The sequence below is a fragment of the Ruditapes philippinarum genome, unplaced genomic scaffold (assembly GCF_026571515.1).
Source record: "Ruditapes philippinarum isolate M1 unplaced genomic scaffold, ASM2657151v2 ctg108_1_1_1_1, whole genome shotgun sequence".
Lineage (NCBI taxonomy): Eukaryota > Metazoa > Mollusca > Bivalvia > Venerida > Veneridae > Ruditapes > Ruditapes philippinarum.
Window position 1 is genome coordinate 99,985 of NW_026855637.1, and position 24,490 is coordinate 124,474.

At 31.6% G+C, this 24,490-nt stretch overlaps 1 protein-coding gene across 1 annotated transcript; it reads left to right on the top strand.

Annotated features, from left to right (window-relative positions):
- Window positions 1-12,506: 12,506 nt before the first annotated feature.
- Window positions 12,507-23,862, top strand: LOC132743972 (neuronal acetylcholine receptor subunit beta-3-like). The gene is made up of 9 exons (XM_060732572.1): window positions 12,507-12,588; window positions 13,091-13,200; window positions 13,588-13,753; window positions 15,062-15,189; window positions 16,013-16,263; window positions 16,680-16,833; window positions 17,184-17,360; window positions 17,712-17,887; window positions 23,726-23,862. Exons 1-9 carry the CDS (start codon window positions 12,553-12,555, stop codon window positions 23,860-23,862), a joined length of 1,335 nt encoding a protein of 444 aa, XP_060588555.1. The 5' UTR covers window positions 12,507-12,552.
- Window positions 23,863-24,490: the final 628 nt, after the last annotated feature.

Consider the following 24,490-nt stretch of genomic DNA (forward strand, 5'->3'; position numbering starts at 1 on the left):
TCACAGGCATATCATCATTATCGCGATACATCTGTTGTTACATTCTAAAGATAGACTTGTGCTTTATACTGATAATTAAAAATTAAAATGCAATTATTTGTAGATGACATTACCAGTAAATCATATTTATATAAAAAAAACTACTTTAGAACAAAAATGTTTCTCATTTGTTTATATTTAATTGAAATTATGTCCGTTTATAAACGCTTTAGTCGTGAATTTTAACATTGATTTAATTTATTTTACCTTTGGGGTTTTTCTATTGCAGGATGATAAATAAAGTATGATAACGCTAGTGAAAGCAGTAGTAAGTACGGAAACGTTAAAAGACCTCCGTTAAGCGTGACGTCACAATGTAGCGCGAAATGTAGCGTGCAAAACAATAATATATTACTGAGCGCTGTACAATTGCAGTTGCGTAGCAAGCAAGGGGGTTCGAAGCCATTTTTCTTTGATGATGAAATTAAATAAAAAGGTTATCTTTTCGTTTTTCTTGAAATATGGTGTATATTTTTACTCAACATGATAAAATGTCACATTTCTTCACTCGCCGTCCCGGCTCGTGAAAATATGTGGTATTTTATCATGTTTCGGGAAAATATATTCCATATTTCACGAAAACGAAAACATATCCTCTTATTATTTGTTCCTCGAGAGCGATATTTACTTGGTTAAGCAATAACTCTTTTAAATGGAAAACAAAAGACCCTGGAAAACAAAAGACCCTTTTAAACCAAGTTTCTTCCCTTGTTACATTTGTTTTAATAATGATTAAATGAAAGTGCTAGTTAAATACTTTTGTTCAATACACTTGTTTAATACACTTGTTTAATACACTTGTTCAATGGTACACTTATATGTTTTGAAAAGGTATAGTGATATCTAAAATTTTGTTAGTTTTTGTGACACATTTAATGAAACATATTGTTTGATTTGTCTAACCTGTCACTTGCATAGTGATTTTAGGATCAATACAAACAATATATTAATTTTAGATCAATTTTCGGTAACTTTCGTAAGATGTACGCAGTAAGATGTGATTATATTTAATTTGTGCCTATTTGTGTCTATGAAATAGTTGTACTGGGAGCACCGTACTGAGGTTTATAATTTCTAAATGTCATACGGGTTGTAAGATCGAGACCGCGTACGTCCATGTTTTTCTTTTCTTATTTATTGAAGCTATGATTGTTTTTCGTTTTTCTTTTAATATACTTTGATTTTATTTTGGTAAAGTCTATACCTCTCTTTAAGGAAATATTTAATTTCATTCGGATGAAACTTAAAAAAATTAATTTCAGTGCTTTGAAACACAATATAAATCGAGACAAAACAGTTTTTCTAAGTTGCTTTATATCCGTGTAGACTATTTTGCAAGCACTCGGCCATTACTATTAAAACATATAACTGCTAAAATAACGAAAGAGTAGGTCTTAGGTCTAAAACATTGTAAACAGTACCGAACCGAAGTGGAGTCGAATATATATATACATGTATAAATAAGTGCTACATAATATTTTTATATTTGACAGGTTAAAAAATCATTACAACATTACATTGGTAAAACTTCCGAAAAAGCATTTTAAAAATCGTCCGAAATAATAGCAGTATGTCTGCAATGGTAAGGTTAAAAACACATGTTCGAGATTAGCCACAGCTGAATATCACAGATTTATGAATAACAACTAAACATATTTTATGACCTGGCATAAAGTTGACGGTAGCTGTATTTCACCAGTTGGATTAATGTAATTAAAACAGATTTGTGAAATAAACGTGTTCAAAATATATGTCATAGAAAGAAAAAAAAATATGTGTTTCATCACAAATTGTTCTTATTGTCACATAACTATCATTTTATATACAATTCCTTGAGCTGCACATTAGTGTAAGCATTTTATGTAAACGAATATTTGAAAAATGTTGGTCCCTTTTAGTTCTTATCATTTCACTTATTACATATCTCCCCCCTCCTGTCACCACCCATGTGTCCTTCTTCAGTTTTTGGCTCGGTGCCTCCTGGGTGCCCTGGTTGGGTTGTGTCGGGAGTTTGCGTTCTGTGAAATATGATAAACAAGACCAACAAGGAAAGGCGGCGTTCAATGAACGCAACCCCCAGCGTCGGCTTGCCATGTTGCTTTTTGTTCTCATTTTTATAGTTTTTGGTTTACTATTTATGATATTTCAGGATTTCTTTTTTCTCTCTTAAAAATGAGTAAGCTGAATACTTATTTCATGAAATAGGGGCAGACAAATAGCGATAATTTATCTGCTGTATTCATTCAAAAAAGATAGCATCTTTACATGGGGGACAGTGACCTTTTTATCAAGATGCTGACTTGAAGAATTATGACCCCCACAACTGGTAGAATATTGATGTCATCCAACTGATCTATAATCAACCCACTATTAACTGTAGACACAACTACAGTGTTGTTAATCTTAATATACTTCTTATTGTTGCCGTTGTTGCTGTTTTGTTAGATTATATATTATTATTAGTAGTAGTATTATTGCATAATTTGTGTCATGAAAACTATTTGTGTTGTGTTTCTCTGGCTTCTCTGTGTAATTAAACACAACCGTTCATGTGGTAAAGAAATTCGTTGAAAGTAATAATTCCGCATAAAACACTGCAATCATATTTTGGATAAAATAAACAGATTATAAGGGTAGTTCGTCGTAACTTAAAACAACAAAACGTTATAAAAGTTCATAGTAAATATACAACTTCAACCAATTCGTAATAAATTATTTTTATATTATCCCATTTTAATCAAGTGAAGTTCCTTTTTCTCTCTTAAAAATGAGTAAGCTGAATACTTACTTCATGAAATAGGGGCAGACAAATAGCGATAATTTATCTGCTGTATTCATTCAAAAAAGATAGCATCTTTACATGAGGGACAGTGACCTTTTTATCAAGATTAACAAACCCATAAATTCTGGTAAACGACTAAAACCATCATGAGCCCTTGTTTTCCTTTTGAATCGAATCATCATCAAATGATCGTACAGAGAATATAAATATGTTACGATAAGGCGTCTCTTTTCTTTACATGTTGTGACAAGAAACAATAGTATGTGGAGGTAAAAATGTTTCACAAGTGTCAATTCACTTTTCGCAGGTAGGGAGGTCCTTCAATGACTGGGACGTCAATATTGTAGACATGTAAAAAAGTTTAAATCGACGATTATTATTGTATGGAACTAACTTCACTTTGTTATACCGGAATTTATGCATGTGTATTCTTGGTTAAATATTATTAAAACGTTGAATGATATCATGATGTTTATCCTTTGTGCCTTTGTCTTTTTATTCTAATTAGTTACAGTGAAGTATTCATTACAACTTGAAGTGCTTTGTTAGTTTAAATTACACACACGGGGCATAGCAAAGAGAAAACAATTATTACGACAATATCTGAAGATCAATTAAATGTTTTGTGTCCGCAGACAACACTTTACTTTTAATTAACATGCCCACGCAAACACATTATTTTAGAAAGTGGTAATTATACAATAAGTTCAAAACCATTAAGAACGATTAAGGAATTTTTAAATAACCTTTAACTAACACGAAACTATGCTTTTTAAAATTATACTAGAAAATGTTTAAAGATCCTGTATGTTGTAATTAAGGTTGTTACCACACTTAAGTGAAATTTTATATTTGTATATAATTATGGTTCTAAAACAATTTTCAAACATCGAAGAATATGCAAAATATGTACTGCAAATATTTGTTTACATTATATGTAACCATTAAAATATATGCATTCATTTCTTATTGAAAATTTTGACTTAGACTTTAGAGAAAATAAATTTCTAATTACCTCTCTTTATTAACATGAAATATGTAAATTCGGTAATATCTTTACAAATAATGGAACTACCAATATTGATAAATCTACATTTGAGCATTATATTTATGATATAAAACCATAAAAAAAATGTGTTACAGGATCCTTAATTCTGTTTGTGAGGTTCTTGTTACTCAAAGTAGTCACGTTTGTGCTTTGACATACGCAAGACAATGTGACATCAGTTTTCAGGTGAGGTTCTGTCATAGGCGCAAAGGTGTATTGTTTCGGTGGTACGTCGTAATAATTGATATGAAGTAGATTAGATACTGTTAACGGCGGTGCTAGGGTGGGTAACGAGATGTTGAAATATGCCTATTGCTTGCCTGTTACATAAGTGTCATTGTTAAAACTATAACTTAATATGAGAAATACAAATTATAATGACATTTATTGGCAAACAATTCGAAAATAGTAATTCTAACGAGGATGTGTTTGTTTACTATTGCGAAAAAGAATTTAACCGGCCTTGACTGGAATACCGTGACGGGACAAAGGTGAATTTCAACACTTCATATGACCTCTCTTTCATTTCAAATCCACATGAGTATAATTGTCCATAACCGCACTTCTAAAAAGGCAATTACATACACGTGCTGTTATATGATGATAAAAAATTAAAATCCAATTACGTGTGAAAAACATTGGCCATCAAAAGTTATATATGGAGCTAGCTTTCTCCGGAAAATAGTTCTCTTATATTAATGATTATATTTATATTTAATAATTAAAACGTAAAAAGATGATTTAGAATGCTATGGTCGTACATTTTATCTTTACCTTTGGGAATGCTTTTTAATTGGAGGATTAGTAAGCGATCAGGATGACGCTTTTAAAAGAAGGAGTACGTCACTGTAGATACAATCATCAAATACCTAGTATTCTAATGTTTTCCAGTCAATATTAGGGAAACAAAAACAAATTAAGCAAATCATGAAAATATTATATATGTCGGTTAATCCGATAGAAAGTATTTCGATTTTGGATGGAAAAAAAGCAGTTTCTACGTATTGCTTTTTATACTAATAGAAATGAAATTAAGTTTTCAAAATGTATAGTATGCATGATATAATTGTTACATAAAGTCGTTATTTCGGTTTAAAATGAATATTATTATAACGAGCTTTTGCACGGGATAGGGGGATCTGCAATCCAAATATAAAACTCCTAAATTTAAATAATTTTAAATAACAACTTTATTACTTGTGTAATAGTCTGATGGTGAATGTTGTATATGCAATATATTTTAAAACACAATGAATTGTTATAGTTATAAAATAATTGCATGAAAGAAGGTCAATTGTTCAATTTTAAAATATCAAATAAAAACACAATTAAATACATGTAAAAGCTTAACACAAGCTTGCTACATAAAACATTGGGGAAAAGCAAAGTTGATTTAACAATTGATAGATTCACTTGCTTGGCAGTGAGAGAATTGTACCGAGATCTTGGTCGACATATAACCCTAGCTAACAGAATAACACAATTAAAAATGAAGCAATCTCAGTTAACATTCTATTCTTATAAACGTGCCATTATATACTTATTTAATACTTTAGCTTAATCTACAATAACGGTACAGAAATAAGTTTAAATGATGCTTTTCGTAAAAATAAAACAACGAAAAACATTATAAAAATAATTTAAAAATGTTAAATTGATATATTACAACTGGTATGAATTATCTAAATTTATATGTTATGAACTTTTATTACTAACTTAAATTACTTAAAATTATACTTAATTAATGCATAAATTAATTACTTTAAATCAAAGTGGAAAATGTACAAAAAATCAATAAGCACGATCCAAGATCTCAAAACATCATGCTTTACAAGTAATATATATGTATATTACAATATTCAGAATTAGATTTACTTAATAACATTATACAGTATGAAACCTAAAGATAAAATATTACATGATATTATTTTATAGTTTATTAAAGGCAAAAGAACATGTTTCTAGTATTAACAAAAACATAATAATAAATAAATTTAACACACGAAAATGATAAGTAATAATTTACCTGCAATCCAAATATAAAACTTCTAAATTTAAATAATTTTTAAATAACAACTTTATTACTTGTATAATAGGCTAATGGTAACATTAATTAGACCAGTATAATATAATTATCTGTACTTTTATAAATTAATATAAATTAGACCAGTATCTAATACAAGTACTATAAAGCAGTTAAAATGATAAAAACACAAATACAATGTTTCATTTAAAACAGTCGTCTAAAGTGAAGTTGTAAACAATTACATAATATACATTTTTAATAAATTACATGATATACATAAGAAACGAATTGCATAATATTACATCCAGAAAAATAAACATTATAATAATATATTTAGATGGATTAAAGAGGATTATAATTTTAATGTATAAAATATATGACTAACGAAATATACTGCCTTAATTATATTAAATTTCATTAACACTGTCTTGTTATATAGGAACATATCGGGGCTTTGACGCGCCTATAACCGGTTTAAACTCCATAGTTGTTTAACTACCACTGACCGTTCCAAGGCGGTACCCCTCTGTGTTCCTTCACATTTCTGTATGGTTATCCTCACGGTACTTTATACCGGGAGGTACTTTGTACCGGGAATGTCCAGATATTACGAACAATACTTACATAAAAAATTTCTATCCTATGCAAGTGTTTTTCGCATTAATTTCATACAAAATATATCATTTTTGAAGAAAATTCAAAGTTTTAATACCCCTATACACATAAATGTTTTTTACATATAAAAACCAGTAATATTGATTACGATTTGGACCCAACATGATATTTTGAATATGTGTGCAAATGCTTATCAAATTGTTACCCTTTTACTGTGTGATAACTGATAAATATTGAATAGAACTTTAGTATAATTAACAGTAATGGACCATTTACATATGTTTTTAACTTTTGATTGATTGCCTAAAAGTCATTCCTGGTATTAAGTACTAAAAACAAAGATGGCTGCCACTCATATGAGTTTATTAACAGAACTATCTTTTTGATGTATAGCTAAAATTTATTTTGGATGATTGTTATTTTCAATAAAAAATGGTATCTTCTACAGAAACTAACTATTTTTTCTGTATTATATGATGGTGGGCCTAATAAGGCTTACACTCCCGGTAGATAGTACAACCAGGATACTTGTTTTGAATGTTTGCATGTTTTGTGATGTCTACCTTATTAAATTGTCGTTAACGGTATCTCCCATTTTTTACACCCCCTTTCATCCTTATAGCACTTGTCCCTTTAATTCCCATATGGGCTTGTTTTAGCCTTTATTTTTTTCACCCCAAACTTGTCCCTCTCCTCCTTCGCACCCCTTATGTCCACACCGGTTTTTGTTTGGTGCCCTCTGGGTATAAAAAGTCGTAAAAGAATATAAAAACGATAAGCAATATTACTGTTTCAAAACTGTAGGACATAACAGTATCATTGCCGTATTTTATTACATTTCTACATTTTAGTGAAATATGTTGATTTTAGTAATTATCGAAAGTGTCATAGGTTTGTGTCGTTCAGGAACACTTTAGCAGAAAAAAATGTTTCTCGGTTTCGCTATGAATTACATTTACTTTGTGATGATGCTTTTTATTATGTTGAGATACATTTTAACTGATAAAACTGTTAGATTTAACCCATTCGTTGAATGGTACAAATTTTGTAATGTCAGCTAAAATAAGTACTTCTCAGACTGTTTGAATCTGTATGTACAATAGTATTAGTTAAATGGTATATTTAAACAGTTGAATGGAATTCACTATATTTAATTTTAAGCGTCTCAAAAGCATTTTATGTTTTGTAAAATACCACCCTGACCATGAGCTGTATGTTCTAGATTGCCCACAGTTGAATATATAGATGTAACAATAATTACTAGACACACTAAATGACCTGATCTATATAATTGAAGGTGTTGTATTTGCTTAGCTAGATTAATATTAGCAGATTAGTGAATTAACCGTGTTCCTGATTTATGCCACATATAGCAAGTTTATACGGTTTTATAACGAATTGTTCTAATTTTCACATAAATAATCAAAGATTAGTATATAATATTAAACAATTTCTAGCGCTATTTATTTTATGTAAATGAATATAAAGGTGTTCTGTTTTACATTCACCATTTGTGATACTTAAGTCTTCTTTTGTTTCACCGCAAAATCGAGTAAACTCCAAATTTTAGCCGGAAAAATCACAGTGATTAACTTATTCTGATTTAAAATTATCTCTGATTTTAAATTATCTCTTCAAATAAAAATATAACACATTAAGAAAATTTGTCCAAGAAATATGTCATACGCCCTTTTTTACTATACCTCACAAGATGTGTTTACTATATTAGATTGATATGACATCGGAGGGTAACTCGTAATGGCACATGATAAAGTAAATTTTCATCACGCTGCCATTACCAAACGGTCATCGCGCGCATTCTAGGTACCGGTGAGAATATTGTTTTGTTCGGAGAAATATAAACAAGTATCTCATCCACACGAGAGTGACAGAACAAAATGTTAAGTTAACCCAAAGACAAGTGTTGTCATTAATGATATGTTCTTGTCAAAGGTTAACATTTCGTTCTATCACTCTCATGTGCATGTGATATCTATATATTTTCTTTATAAAGAAAAAAATTGACATATATATTTATACATATACAATTAATTATATATTTTTAATTAGATCAGCTTTTATCGTCATGACTTCGTCTTATTTAATGTCTGTTTAAATATAGTTACAGTTATTTCAACATATTCTAACATTAGAGAGGCAATATTTGTACATTGTAACAGTATAATATGCCTGTTTGAACAGTGGCAAATATTTATCACCCTTGATTTATCTGACTTTAAGATTTAAAAGTCTTGAAGATATGATTACGTCACTATTCAATGTTTCAACAAAATAAATATTTTTAATTGCAATGAAAATATATGCCAATAAATTTTACTTTTCATTCATTTTCATGTTAAAGGTCAGAAATTAAATCATGATCTATGGACGTGTATATATAATAAGTAATAAGCTTAAAATGATTTAGTTCTTAATCTTTTGCACTGCTATAAGTGATTTGTTAAATAAATAGTACATTTATTAGGAACATCGATTTTGTGTGTACTTGCAGTAAATGTCATGCCTTTTAGGGAGGTTTAAAAGCGTGGACTTTCCATGTGATTAAATATTGCTGTTTGGCATCTATCAATTGTAAAAGGTTTCTTTATAACATTGCTGTCGATGAACTATGGCGGTGATGATGTTTTTCGTCATTTTAGGTTAGTCTTATTTTGAATCTAGTTTTTATTTTGTATTTGTAAATATAAGTGTACAAAATGTATTATTGTTTTGTTTTCATGAAAACGTTTGAAAATTTAAATAATAATTTGCAGCTATGTAGATATAATGTTTTTGAAAGGCACAAGTGCTATAACACATCACACGTAAAGTAGATTGACTTTTTGCTTATTAGTACTATTTCTTTCTTTGCAAACATTAATTTATATTATTACCCCTCACTTTTTTCGTAATGCTAATTTGACATAGGCCTCTGGGAGTTATTTTTACTGTTACTGCAAGTGTACCACGTGACTAAGAATTTTGTACTGTTACATAGGTAACAGTATTTTTTAACAGTATAAAATCTGGTCACGTGGTCTATTTTCTAAATAAAATGAAATAAAATGGCCGCCATTTTTTTCTCGATTCATTCTTATTTTCGACGATAGGGCATCGCCGAAGTAACTATTACTCTCATAAAATTTAGTTCTCTGCACCCTAGAGTTCCTTTCGCGTATAAAGTATCGTTTTGTTAAATAGTCAAAAGGAAACATCCGTTTTCAACGGAAGTAATTGTAATGTGAATAATTTTGTGTCAAACTGGAACATGCAGACGATTAAAGCATGCAACAAAGGATTATTTAACTATTTTAACCAGTGAAACGTTACAGATAGAGTTGGTGGACAGACTTCTGTAGAATATCATCGTTATTTTCTAAATGCACTTTGTCAAAAACCATGCGAAGAATATTCTAGATGCAGACGAATCAGATTTCACAGATCATAACCTAATAAATGGGTTAGTGTTTTGTTTTCTAAACAAAACACAGCTTATTTTATGTTTATGACTGGTAGATATCATCACTTGCCTAAAGAATAAAAGAAAAACAGCTTCTCAAGTAGGCCTACAGTACACTTAACACTTGCAAGGTAAGGACAGTTTAGTTATTGCTTCTCTTGGTTTATTTTTGTTACAGTTAGATTTAGTTGACAAATTCAGATCATCACAGTATTTGTTCGGGGTAATAAAATAAATAACACATGGGTTTGTGGGTAACAGTAAAAATATCATCCCTCGTATAAATACTGTTACCCGAGGCGTAGCCGAGGGTAACAGTATTTTCCTCGGGATGATATTTTTACTGTTACCCACAAACCCATGTGTTATTTATATACTACTGATATTAACATTAAAGCTGCTACCAGTTAAAATGTTGTTTTATTGTGTTTTTGTATCACATTTATACTCAATGCTTGTTATTGTTTTGAAAAAAAAATCATTTCTAAATACATAATTATATGTATTTATTGCTTCTACTTTTTAAAGTTATGTTCTCATAGTTATGCCTTTTTACAAATTATAGCTTGCATTTACATTTTACCTGACAAAGACGTGTTTGACGGCTTTTCACCTATTAAGGTCCAAAACACTGTTTTTCGTTTGAGAAGTGTTATTAAAAATGTGATCACTTTTTCTGCGCTGCCCCCTATCAAAAGAGTACATGAAGGGGTACTAGAAGGGGAACGTTTACCCTGTTTTGGGTAACAGTAGCCCTCCTCAACGCTAAGAACATTTTGGACTTGTGAGAGGCTAAAAAGGCTTCAGGTCGATCTTAAGGTAACATGTAAATAACTCTGAAAAGCCATTTACTCTATCTCAATCCATCTAGAAGTTGCAGCAGAAAAATTATATATTGAATTTTTGACAATTTTGAGACGTCCCCCGTGTCATTGTAACAGGAAATTAATGATTGAGCATGCTCATGATGCTGTTACAAAAGCTATGGCTCAGTCAACATTTGTGCCATGTTTGATCAGTATTGAAGCATTTTTATATAGTTTCATAGCAGTTTGAACTTGTAACAGGAGTTTTGTTTTTTTTAATTAAAAAAGCCATTTTTCACAATATGCTCATGTAGTAAAAGTTTAAGAAAAAAAATATTTATAAATAAATAAACAATCAATTAACGAAAGAACGAACGAACGTACATACGTACGTACATACATACACACATCAATAATGTAATATTTTGTTCAATTCAATTGTTTATGTTTCAGTTTTTCTACCAGCTGTAACTACAGAATATACACCAGCAAATGCAGCTCAATTACGAACTCAAATATTTGCTAATAATAACAGTAAAGATCGACCAACAAACCAGACTGTTATAGATATAGACATTGGCCTCATGCATATAACCGAGTTTGTGAGTGATTCTACATTCATTAATTTTTATTTACTTTATATACATATGCTCATAGTAAGTAAAGTAATGATCATTATTTTTATAAATCTTACGTATGTAAAGTTTAGCATATAAGTATTGTAAAAAACATACATTTTTTAAATCTATATGTTAACAAATTTATGTGCATATGTTTTACTGAATATGATTTAAGAATAATTGGACCAATTATTACGAAGCATGGTCTTGATCATAGTACGGCTTGAATTTACAAATGTTCTGAGAGTGGACGAAGCATTGTACATCAGTCATGACATACTCGTATAGTATATTCACATCTTTGTTCCTTTCGGAATCAGGGATAAGAATGGTCTTATTCTGTCTGTCATTTTACAATTTTTCTTGTTTAATGCCCGGAATATGACTCGAAGGGTGCATTTACAGAATCTTAAAATATTCATATTTAGCAGATAGGAAACATTCAGTGTATGCAATCATCATCTGTAACCGTATCTGTTCTAATTTATAATTATCTCTTTGCCTAACTTGAAATCTAATTCAAGGAGTTATTTGAAAATAAAATGTTGATATTATGACGAGTATCAACACCTTATCTTGTTATATGATCATATGAGCCGCGCCATGACAAAACCAACATAGTGCGTTTGCGACCAGCATGGATCCAGACCAGCCTGCGCATCCGCGCAGTCTGATCAGGATCCATGTTGTTCGCTTACAAACCCTATGACAAGTAGAGAAACTGATAGCGAACATCATGGATCCTGATCAGACTGCGCGGATGCGCAGGCCGGTCTGGATCCATGCTGGTCGCAAACGCACTATGTTGGTTTTGTCGTGACACGGCTCATACCATCACGCTTTACCAAATTATAATAATTTGCCCCATTATTAATCCAGTAATAGTTACCGAATGATGAGCAAAGTATAACCACGGTCCGCATGGATTAAAATTATTTCCCTTTATGATAACAAGGGATGTGCACACATCCGTGATATGTCCAGTGATTTATAGGGAAAAAAGAATCATGATACATGTTGAATAGCATGTTGTTTAAAGGGAATTGTTTATGTATCTTATTTACATATAATGAAAAAAGTCACAATTATATTACTAGATTCAGACGCGATGTCATATCTTTAACTTAACCTTCGATATCTTTTGTAGGATATCATTATGCAGGAGTTGGATTGTGCCGCCTTTCTGACGTCTGTAAGTATATGTTTTCAATGTCAGAAATGAATTAAATGTTGACTATAATGTAAATTAAAACTTTAAAAAAGGTTAATTATAAATTGAAAATGTTGTCTTAGTAAAATCTATATCAAGGGGCGTCCATCGTCAAGTGGTCAGGGTCGTTGACTTCAAACAACTTGCCTGCTAGAATTTCGATGTAAGGAACGTCGGTGGTTCTACACAGGTGCCTGTTTGTGCCTGAAATAATGCACAGTGGGGCACCTGAGGTGTTTCACCACCGGTAAAAGCTGGAAAGTCGCCATGTGACCTATACTGTGCGACGTAAACCAAAAACAAAAATCTATATCAACATATTTCCATGATACTAGTAGTTAAATAGACCTTAAACAAAAAAAAAATCTGGCTAGATCTTTAAGAATTATAATAACATTATATTTATAAAGAATATGAATTATGTTGGTAAATAACAATTAACTTTTAAATTTAAATACCTTCATAATATATATATCCTCTTCAGAAGTGGCAGGATGATCGACTTCAGTGGAATGCGTCCGATGTTGGAGGCATGGAAAGTTTCTTCACTTATCGTTCGGATGTTTGGTCACCTCCACTTGTAATTTCTAATTCGTAAGTTCAGTTATATTTACGAGGGCTTTTACATTTTAATGCAACACTGTGAAGGCTTAGAGCCGATGATAGAGAAGCACTGACTAATTATTTGCATTTGGTTCAAATGTTGGATTTCGCTAAGAACGATAATTTTACTTCGGACACTTTTAACTCATTAAATATGTAATTCGTGTGGTTGACCGCATCTATCGTATGTCTCTTAAAAAAGCATTATTTTTTTCACGTCAACGCATACAGAAGCTGTTTAAGAGGTAAACTAATTTAGTACAAAAATTAAACCTTCCGGATGTTTGTCTTTTAAGTTTTTAATGTGAAAGCTAAACAATTGCAATTTTCGCAATATCTAATTGATTGTGTCATATTACAAAATTGTTTATATTACAGAGCGTACGATGTGAAGATCATAAATGATAATGGAGATTTGGAAAGTAATCCTGTACTCCTTCAGAGTAACGGAAGTGTCTTGTGGGTCACAGCGGTCAACCTTGTATCACAGTGCACTGTTAATATAAAGTTCTACCCCTTTGACACTCAAATTTGCAAAATTAGAGTATGTTTTTTTTTTATTTTACTTATTTTTTCACCATAATTGGTTACCATTTGTCTGCTGGGTTTGCTCGGCACGGCGTGTCAGGATTTCAGATTTAAAACTGCCGCACTGACTAAAACTTTATATAATCAACCAACTATTCATTGTCTTATTGGTTTGTAATAAATTTACTAAATTTGGTTTTAAACTTTTAAGTTCTGTTGATTGGGAACCATACTTTTGGACCATAATTTTTCATGGATTAGCATGAAGATGCCACACAGAAGTTTCTATATGGTAAGCGCCACATGGTCATACCAGAAGATGCTTTTTAAAATCTAAATTTAAATCCGTTACATCATTGTATTTCAATATTGAGTTCTTGATATGCTAGTCCAGAAGATTGCACTTACAACTACTGTCCATGAGCAGGCTCAATGTAACCGAACTGACGTCAATGTCAGTTTGTTTTGGCCGACACTTGAGGATTTATTTAATCAAAACGTCCCTACTAACTCATTTTATAATTGTATAAATATTGCCATGTTAAACGTTATGCTGATATTCTTTCAAATTATCTTATTCTTTTAGTATTATATTGTCGGCCAATTAAAATGCTTTTGGCTAAAAGTGTACACACAAGGCACCCATATAGAATTAGAAATAATACTATAATATCGATAATAAAAGTAAAAAGTATTGAAAGGTCATAATATGAACTTACCTCTAGCCTTCTGGAAGCAATTAATTCAATCCACGTGAACAGAGCAGACGAACAATGAAGACCAGGATCAGCCGGTACACACGCGCTGTTTGATCATGTTCTGTACTGTTAGCCGTTCATTCACTGCCTTGTTTTCATTTGTTTTCTTACAATCCTAAATGCTTTAGAATGGACAAGTTCATTTAAGATATTTATTATGTTAAAAGTAAAGACTTTTTTCGCAAATTTTTGTATCATGATTAGAAGAAATTTGCATTTTGTTGAAGATAGAATATCTTAACGGGTTGAATATTTTGCAATCACTTTACTTGTAATTGACACTAAAATTCCTGATTAGTTAAAATAGGTAAAATGCATGTTATTTTCACAAACTTTTCATGCTACTGTTTTCAATGATTCAGCTCACACTGTTGTTAATGTCACAAAATAAATGAGCCAGCTGTAATGTCAATACACTAAACGCATACACAAATCAACGGATTTTTCTCAGTTTTATAAAAAATAATTATCGGAAAGTCAAATCCGAAAAGCGACAGATTGGAGGCAAATCAATCAGCAATATCACTTTAATAAATAATACAAATGCATATTGCCCTATATAATAGGTAGCCCCCATGATGTACCTTGATGAACACGTGGACTTAATGTCGTCTGCCCAAAATGTGAACTTTGACCTGTACGAAGAAAGCGGTGAATGGGACGTCGCCGACAGCAGTATAAATAAAAGAGATTGGTGAGTATTAAAGCTGATTATTTTCTGAGCTCTTGAAGTTCTGAAGCAAAGATTATTCTGAAAAGAACTACTTCTTAAAGGCTCAAATTTGTCTAAGTTGTCCATTAGGCATATTCCATACTAAAAACTGGAGAACTAAAATAATCGAAGGTGAATAACTCTTATATTACTAAGCTGATGTGGAAACTTGGGTAACCGCCCCTACTATAACTTTTGAATTACACATAGCATATGGCCAAGTAAGTACAGTGTAAACAGAAATTATAATAAATATGTTAAAAGTATTTAAACAATTTTCAGAGAAGTATGTTTTCATATGTACAAATAAATATTGTTTTCTTACTTGATAATGTAAAGTATGAATAATTTACATCGTCCGTTGCAAAGACACATTTGTTTTCTTATCACTCTTTTAACTCATTCCTTATCTACAAGACAGTCATAAGTGCCCACCTTAGAATACCATATACATGTATTTCACTACAGACCAGTATTGCCGACCATGGCATATGAAATATGATTAATATTGATTATTTTCGATTATATTGTTGTTTAATACATTTTAATCCAAATTGATGTAGGTTTTATGCATAATTATACAGAAATGTATTAAATCATAATTATTGCAAATTTCGGTTCTTGTAAGATATGCCTGGAACAAATTCATTTCGTGTATTAATACAATGTACATATTTTTTTCATTACAAATCTATTTAGGTAATGGTTAATTAAAAGAAAAGTTTTACCATTTCATATATTTTTATGAATTATACAAAGACGTCACCTTTGATCACGGTTTAATTGTGTATTCACTTAATTTCAGGATGCTTGGTGTTTATAAGATATCTGTGATTGAGTTTTCGTTCCAATTAAAGAGAAAATATTCCTACTATGTTTTAAACATGATCCTGCCTGTGATTGCCATTGCCTGGCTCGGGCCATTTGTTTTCATGCTACCGGTAGAGGGCGGTGATAAGATTGGATTTTCTCTGACGATTCTTTTATCACTGTCTGTTTTGTTGTCACTTGTGTCGGACAGCATTCCACCAACATCAACTCATGTCTGTGGTCTAAGTAAGTTTGTACAAAAATATATATATTCAATGTATACAGTATACCTTATTGGACCCTTATTGTATTCTTAACTGGATGCTTTTTAATGTTTTATTTTGTGCGTAAAAAAAAGGGTTGATCTTAAATACATGGATCGTAGTCAGTCTTTGATGGGGTCTAGCATCTTATGTTTTTATTAGTTGTATCATTGTATCGTAATTTAAAAACTTATTTCTTTATTTAATATGAATTTCAACTATTTCATAAATAACTATAAAAAATCTCGGCAAAAACATGTTTTTGTATAATATATATCAGCTTTAAAGTATGAAAATAATAAAATTCTCCATACTTCATGTATGAAAGTGAAATAATAAAATTATAAGTTTAAGCATGCTTTAATAATAAACTATTTTATTTTGTTATTTTTATTTCAGGTGTATACTTGATAATGACTTTTATATTATGTACCATTGAGACGCTAGTCACGGTATATATATGTCGATGGCATAAATGGGCTACCGAAGAAAAAAAGATGGGACCTCGGGCTCAGAAATTTACCAAATTTTTAGCAAAAGTGACGCTCTCGAGGTAAATATTCTACATAGAAAATATTGAATGAACAAAAGAAAATTGTATCATTCTTACACCCTTTCCATGCTAATATCTTAAAAAACGTGTCAATCCTTCAATCTGGACAAAACCATTCATCATTTATCGGAAAAGTATTGACTGAGACCACGATCAGGACACCATGGTCGCATTGATAGAATCATTTTCCACCGGCAGGCTAAGTTTTAAATGACGTCGCATTTGACGTCATCGTGACATGAAAATTCGCCTCCAAAATAATTATTATGTTTCTTATTACACATGTTTGTAAATCCTTATTGTAAAAGTTTTGCAAATCTTTTTTATCTAAAAAAATGTTACTATTTCAGAAAGCATAAAGATGATACTTCAAGTGAAACGTCTGCGGCTGAGGAAGATCCAAAACAATTTAGGAAAAAGGGATCAGTAGACAAGGCTTGGGAAACTGAAAAGGACCACAGCAAGAACTTTGAGAATATTTATGAAACTCCCTACACCCATCACGATCTTATTTTGTTTTTCGACAGGTTTAATTTTATTTTGTTCAGTATTATTAATTTTCTTATAACAATAATAACAATGATTGCTATATCCGTAGGAGGATCAGCTTGAAATGACAATAATAAAACTAAGCAAAATACGTATTTGAATATTACTCAAGTACAAGCATTTTTCAGTGACAGATGACTTTTACTTGAAATCAGCTTCTTAGCATTTTTAACGAAATATTTACCGATACACCAAAACTAAATAAGAACACAGAGAATGCATTTCTAAAAACATATCCTTGCAAAAGAATTTCAACATATCTTCGTCGGACACCCATGGTACAATTTCCATACACGTTACTTTAATACTAAACCGTCTTGGTTTCCAAGGATGATTATCGAGGATGATTACCGAAGATATTTACCGAGAACTGTTACCAAGGACGGTTACAGATGTAAGTTACCGATGGCGGTTATCGAGGATATAGTAACCAAGGACGAACATTCAGAAGGGTTACCGAGGGACGGTTACTTAGGATGGTTACCGAGGACGGTCACTAAGGGACGTTAGTAAGGTTAGCAAGGACGGCTACCGAATAGTTACCAAGGATGGTGTATTGCTGCTGTACATGGTTACTGATTGTTACCGATAGCGGTTTCTGAGGACAGCTATGGGAATGATTACTGGGGATTGTTTGCTGAGGACGCGTAGTGAGGAAGGCTAACAAGGACGGTTACCGTGAATGATTACCGAGGATGGTTTAAACTATTAAATGAATGATATTAAACTAAATGTAAACATGGGTATTATCCAAGAATATATGCTGTACCCTTGACAAATATATCCTCGGGTGGCCATGATTCGTCACCCTGAGCATTTTACAGTGCTACTGTTTCTATATCTATTTTCTAATGATCCAAGCAAGCTATGTTGAAGAAATTTGGCAGATACATTAAATTTACTATGATGTTTAAAAATATCCAACTGTTTTCTCTCTTAACGACAATTTGTTGAGACTTTCTGATATACACTGGAAGGGTGTTGACTCTAGGACAGAGACGAATTTAGGGTACCCGACGATAGTTTAACTTCTAAAAGGGTAAATAACCAATTCTGATTATTTTCACATGTTTAAAAGTTTTTACTGAAAACAGCTGGAATGAAGTGTATAATTGTTAACAAATATTTATTTACGTTCAAATTAATAGAAAAAGAAATTTAAAAACATCAGACCATACAGAGTATATCTCTTTCAGAAATGTTAGACAGAAAGTTAGGGCAAACTTATTGAAAGAAAAACAAAAAAAAACTTTTTTTTCAAATTACTTTTATTGTATTTTTCATAACACACTATTATACTATTATGTAACTATTATGAAACGTACGTATTTTTGCAATAAATTTACATGTCAGTGATAATGTCTCAGGTTGTCTGTTAGCAGAAATAATGTCGTCATGATATTTCGATTTTAACGTAAACGTAACGTTTTCGATAACAAATACTTTGCATGTCTGAATTCTGAATATATCGCGTATTTCAAAATAATTATCAAAGACATTTTTGATGCCGATAACGTCTTCTTCACAATTTAAGTAATGATGTAGCTCTGTACTTACGATAGCCTGCCTCGTTGTGTTGTATAACGCAAAAGAAACGACATCACCTATATATTCCGGTGCCATATACAGGCTTCGAAACTTTTCATTTCTGTGCCCCACAGCCTTCCATATCTTTTCGTTTCGAAGCACCACAGGCTTCCATATCATTTCATTTCTGTTCCACACAGGCTTCCGTAACTTTTCATTTTTGAAGCCCCTACAGACTTCCATATTGTTCATTTTTGAAGTCCCCACAGGCTTCCGTATCTTTTTATTTCTGCACCCCACAGGCTTCTGTATTATTTTTTATTCCGAGGCATTTGAAGCAACCAAAGTCATTTTGAAATAATAGTTTCAACTGAATTTATACTGTGCATTTTCCTTTCAGTGTAACTTCAGTAAAAATAATGATTTTGTCCAACTTCAGTGATCCATAGATCATGCATTTTGCACGTTTTAATCTGACCCTGGTAATTTTCAAACGTTGAGAAATGAATTTTCAAGCATATACATGTATTTATCAGTTTTAATACATGTCAGTTTTGATAGATATTTAAATAATCTGTTTCAAAAAAAAAACTGTCATGCTACAGATATTGTACAGGAAAACATTAATCGACACAGTCCTTTGGGATCATTAATTGCAGCACTTCTAAGCGTTGAAAATTGAGTAACGTTCACATCAGTGCTAGGTGTGAAGGATGTTGCACTGTTTCATTTTTACCGATCTACAGTCTCAAGTGTGTAGACAGTTCTGGTCACATTTTTGTGTTTTTGAAATTAGACACTCATTCGTTATTTATCTTTTATCTTCGTATTACTAAGAGATAAAATATCTAGTTAATCTGATAAATATCTGTTATATATCGTGTTAACACAAAAACAAGCTAGTTCTTTTAGCCGAAACAAAGACATTCCCTTGCACACACAAACTAATCCGAAAACTATTACAACATTTCTAGAATAAAGAACAAAACAGTGTTCGAATATCACTTTAAATAAATGTATTGTACATTAATTAACGTGAGTGTTCCCTATCTGCTCACGCATAAATCAATATATTGTCACCAAAAAAATGCAAAATATATTCTTATCGGTTCATATTTAGTCAGTATTTATGCAAAACATACGGTTTAATCCAGTAAATCTAGAATATATTATGATAGTAATTATCCTTACAGACATATCTTCATAAATTCTGTCTTTTTTGTATCGACATTTTCTAACAATATGAGACGGAACGTAATTATGGATCCAATAATATCTCGACATTATTAAATAGATGCATCATTTAGTGAGGCAGATGGTATATAATATCTTATTTCTGTCTTGGATGTTATTCCCCCAATTCATCCAATACTTTGAAAGTTATGATGCCATTTACTTTTGGTCTTTATTTGAATTCGTTTGGAAAAAAACTCAATTAACTTTTTGTGGTTTTCTTTTATAAAGTCACGTTTCTCTTCAATTTTAACATAATACTTACGATATCATACCTAACGTATGTTTGGAGATACCCGTTGCTAATTCAAAATAATCTTGTTCATATAAAACAAAATAATGCATAGTAAGCATCTTTTGAAACGATATAAAATGATAATTTGTACTTTTGTAATTATATTTACAGCTTATCCGTTCTCCATGTACATTTATGTTAAACAAACGATTAATAATATAAAATGAAATCTTACTTTGTTTGGTTGGGTTTTACATCGCTCAGTATATAGTGATCATATGATAATTTTCCAGCTTTTTTACTGGCGGAGGAAGGCCACAGGTGCCCACCTGTGCGTTATTTCTGGCACGAACAGGCATTTGAATAGAATTATACAATTTGGCCATGTTAATTTACATTGCTGGTTTCAAATCAAGAAATACTATGACTGAAACACCCGTATAATATATTAATACTTTAAAAAAAGTAAAACAGAAAATGAGTATACTGGAAATTCATAAACTTAACTCATAGTTCATGTCTTTGCTGTATCTTTATTAAAATAATTACTAATCAGTGTTAATGAAGACTAAACTTTCAACATGTTTGTGGTTTGTCCGATGAAATTATAACTTTACTATTTAAAATTTCTTGAAGGATTGTCACTGCACATTTTGTGTTCTAATGGCTCAAATATCAATATCACAAAAAAAAAAATATTTCCAAAATAATTTTTTATTGCTGGTAAGTTATAGACAGGACTGATTTTAAGAAAATATGAATGCTAGAGGCATTTTATAGTACAAGTAATATCTTGAGTGTTTTAACCTAATATGGGTATGCTGAAGACGATGAGGGTGGATACCAAGAAAATAAAATTGACCTTGACCTTCAAAAGGTCAATTCAAAATGGCCGCTTAAAACTACTAAAATAGGTCATTAAAAATATGATACAATATGATGCAATTAATTATTATTGTCAAAATGATTATTCAATATGATCAGATTTTAATGAGATTGGCCACCAAATATAGCGAATGTAAGCCTAATGGCTCAATTAACAGTATATACATGTACAGTACTGTTTTACTAGCGCGTTAAGGTATAAGACTAGCTAAGATTGAAAAAAAAATCACTTTTAATGTTTTGTTTACTTGACTTATATTGAACAATAAACTTAGTTTATAAATATTACCAAAGAATAAATATTTCGTAATAACAAATTAATATTTCGTAAGAACGAATCAATATTTCGTAATTAAGATTTTATATTTCGTTAAAACGAAATAATATTTCTAATTGGGAATTATTATCTCGTAAAAACGAATTCAATTCCGGGAGAAAGTTTGGAAAATGTGACTTCAGGTGTTCCGTAATTATTTGTAGCTATGATTTTTTTAAGTTGTTCATTTTGTTTTCATATATTTTGCACTTATTATGGTATTTATGGTTTAAAATGAGTATTCAAAAATTATTTTGAAATGTCAAAAAGTGTCATTTCAATGCCATAAACACAACACAAACCGAGACAACAAGTGGTTTAAAATACATACTGCGCCCTCACAAAAAAAAAAAACAAAAACAAAAAAAACAGGTCTTAAAAAATTGGCACCAGTAGGAATCGAACCATAGACCTCTCACACATCAGTCAATCACTTAACCGTCTGTGCTACTGCGGAAGTAACAATGACGTTTACATTTTTAGCAGATATGACTTTAACTAACATTAGTTTCATAATTTTTTTTATTTTATGCTTTTCAGTGGATTACTGATTTATCCGTGAACATTATATTTGATAATTTCACAGTGAAAATTATCAAAATATAATTTCACACTTTTCAATGACGAAACTACTTTCTTAAGATTTTCCCCATGTGGTACCTCAATTTTATTTTTGCTGACAATTCTGACAATATCAGGCTGTTTCGAGAAAAGCAAAGTTGAAATTGGTAAATAACTTAAATGTCAAAAGTAATAAAAATATTCATCTAAATTACCAATCACCAAATATCGTCTCTTAATTTTTTGTTTGTTTCATTTTTACAGTCTGAAAAATACATTCCTTCCAAATGCAAAACTGCTCTTGATGACATTTGGGCATATTTAAGTTTACCATCTTGTTTAAAAATAAGTGACTATTTAATTTGAAATTTAAAGTTAAAGTTAAAAACAACAACAACAATAACAACACCATATTTTCATCGAGTCATAAAATGTCTGAAACCGGGAGATTGCTACGTGTGCTTGCTATACCATGACAGCTCTCGAAAATTTTGGAATTCAATCACGGTTGAAGATTATCACATCATTCCGGGTACCCTCCAATAAATTTCTAGGATATCTTAAAGTAACAGCAAAGTTGTCTATACAAATATTACTTGTAAAAAATGAAGACCATATATAAAAGTCACGTGGGTTGGCTACATAGTAGAGGTGTTAAAATATAATTGTAATACACCTTTTGTTAGCCATTGAAATAGTATTTTATGTATAAAGGATTTTCAAAAATGGTTATTATTCAGAGCGGGCGCAATGGTGCAGTGGTAACACTGTCTGCCTACAAATCAAGGGGTCGTGAGTTCGATCCCCCGCTACTCCACTGAACGAATAAATGACTACAAGACTGACAAAACCAGGACATAGACACATAATGATGGCAACAATAGAAATAAAAGAAGACCTTAACGGAGCAGGAAACAAGTACCGAAAGTACAAGACCGAAGACGACGACCGATAACAGAAGGAAGAACGGAGACAAGAACTGAAAACAAGAGAACAGAGACGAGGACCGATAACAGAAGAACTGACAACAAGCGAATATATACGTCGACCGATACCAGAAGAACAGAGACAGGGATCGATAACAAAAGAACTGACAACAAGCGAACAGAGACAGGGACCGATAACAGAAGAACTGACAATAAGCGAACAGAGACGTCGACCGATAACATAAAAAACAGATACAGGGACTGATAACAGAACAACTGACAACAAGACAACGAGGATTGGTAACAGAAAAATAGAGACGAGGACCGATAAAAGGAATAACATAGACGAGAACAATGCAGACGGGAACTGATAGAACAATTGACAACATGAAAACAAAGACCAGAACTGATTACAAAAGAAAAGAGACGAGAACGGATGACAGAAGAACGAAGACGAGAACCGATAAAGAATAGATAGGACAGAGACCGATAACAGAAAAACTCACAACAAGACAACGGAGACGAATAACAGAATAATAGAGACGAGAATCGATAAATAGAACTGATCCCAGAAGAATGGAGACAGGTATCGATAACAGAGACGGGAGCCGATGACAAAATAATTGACAACATGAAAACGGAAACCAGGACTGATTACAGAAGAAAAAAGACGAGAACCAATGATAGAAGAATGGACAAGAACAAAGACGAGTACCGATAACAGAACAGGACATGGACCGATAACAGAAGAACTGACAACAAGACAACGGAAACGAGGACTGTTGACAGAAGAATGAGGACGGGGTTCGATAACAGAGACGGATGACAGAAGAATTGACAACAAGAAAACGGAGCCAGGACTGATTACAGAAGAATAGAGACGAGAACGGATGACAGAAGAACGGAGAAGAACGAAGAAGACGACCAATAACAGAACATCTAACAACAAAAGAACTGAGCCCATGACCGATTACAGAAGAACGAAGATCACGACCAATAACAGAAGAACTGAAAACAAGAGAACTGCAACGATGACTAATAACAGAAGAACGAAAGTGACGACAAATAACAGAAGATCTGACAGCAGAGAAATGCGACGAGAACCGATAACAAAAGAATGAAGACGACGACCAGAAGACTCAGAAAAAGGTACTCAGAAAAAGGTGCCTTTAATTAATGTATATTTTGCATGCACCCGTTTAACCCCTCACACATATTTACACTGTGCAAATATAAGTATAGGCATCTGAGTAGCCACTCTATATGCTTGCATAGAGTGCCAGATAAAATACATGAAAAATATAAATATAAATAACTGATAAATATATTAATTAACCATACTTAAAAGGCTCTTTATAAAAAAAGCTAACTAACTGCAACAAAGCCAACACGACGAGTAAACATTACAGACTGCGATAAGGCATT

What these genes read in the sequence shown, in the direction of transcription:
- LOC132743972 (XM_060732572.1), top strand. Translation starts at nt 12,553, where the DNA reads ATGCAGGAGTTGGATTGTGCCGCCTTTCTGACGTCT. An exon ending in AACTCATGTCTGTGGTCTAA is followed by an intron (nt 16,264 to 16,679) that starts GTAAGTTTGTAC and finishes TTTTTATTTCAG; the next exon opens with GTGTATACTTGATAATGACT. An exon ending in CTTATTTTGTTTTTCGACAG is followed by an intron (nt 17,361 to 17,711) that starts GTTTAATTTTAT and finishes TTGGTTTCCAAG; the next exon opens with GATGATTATCGAGGATGATT.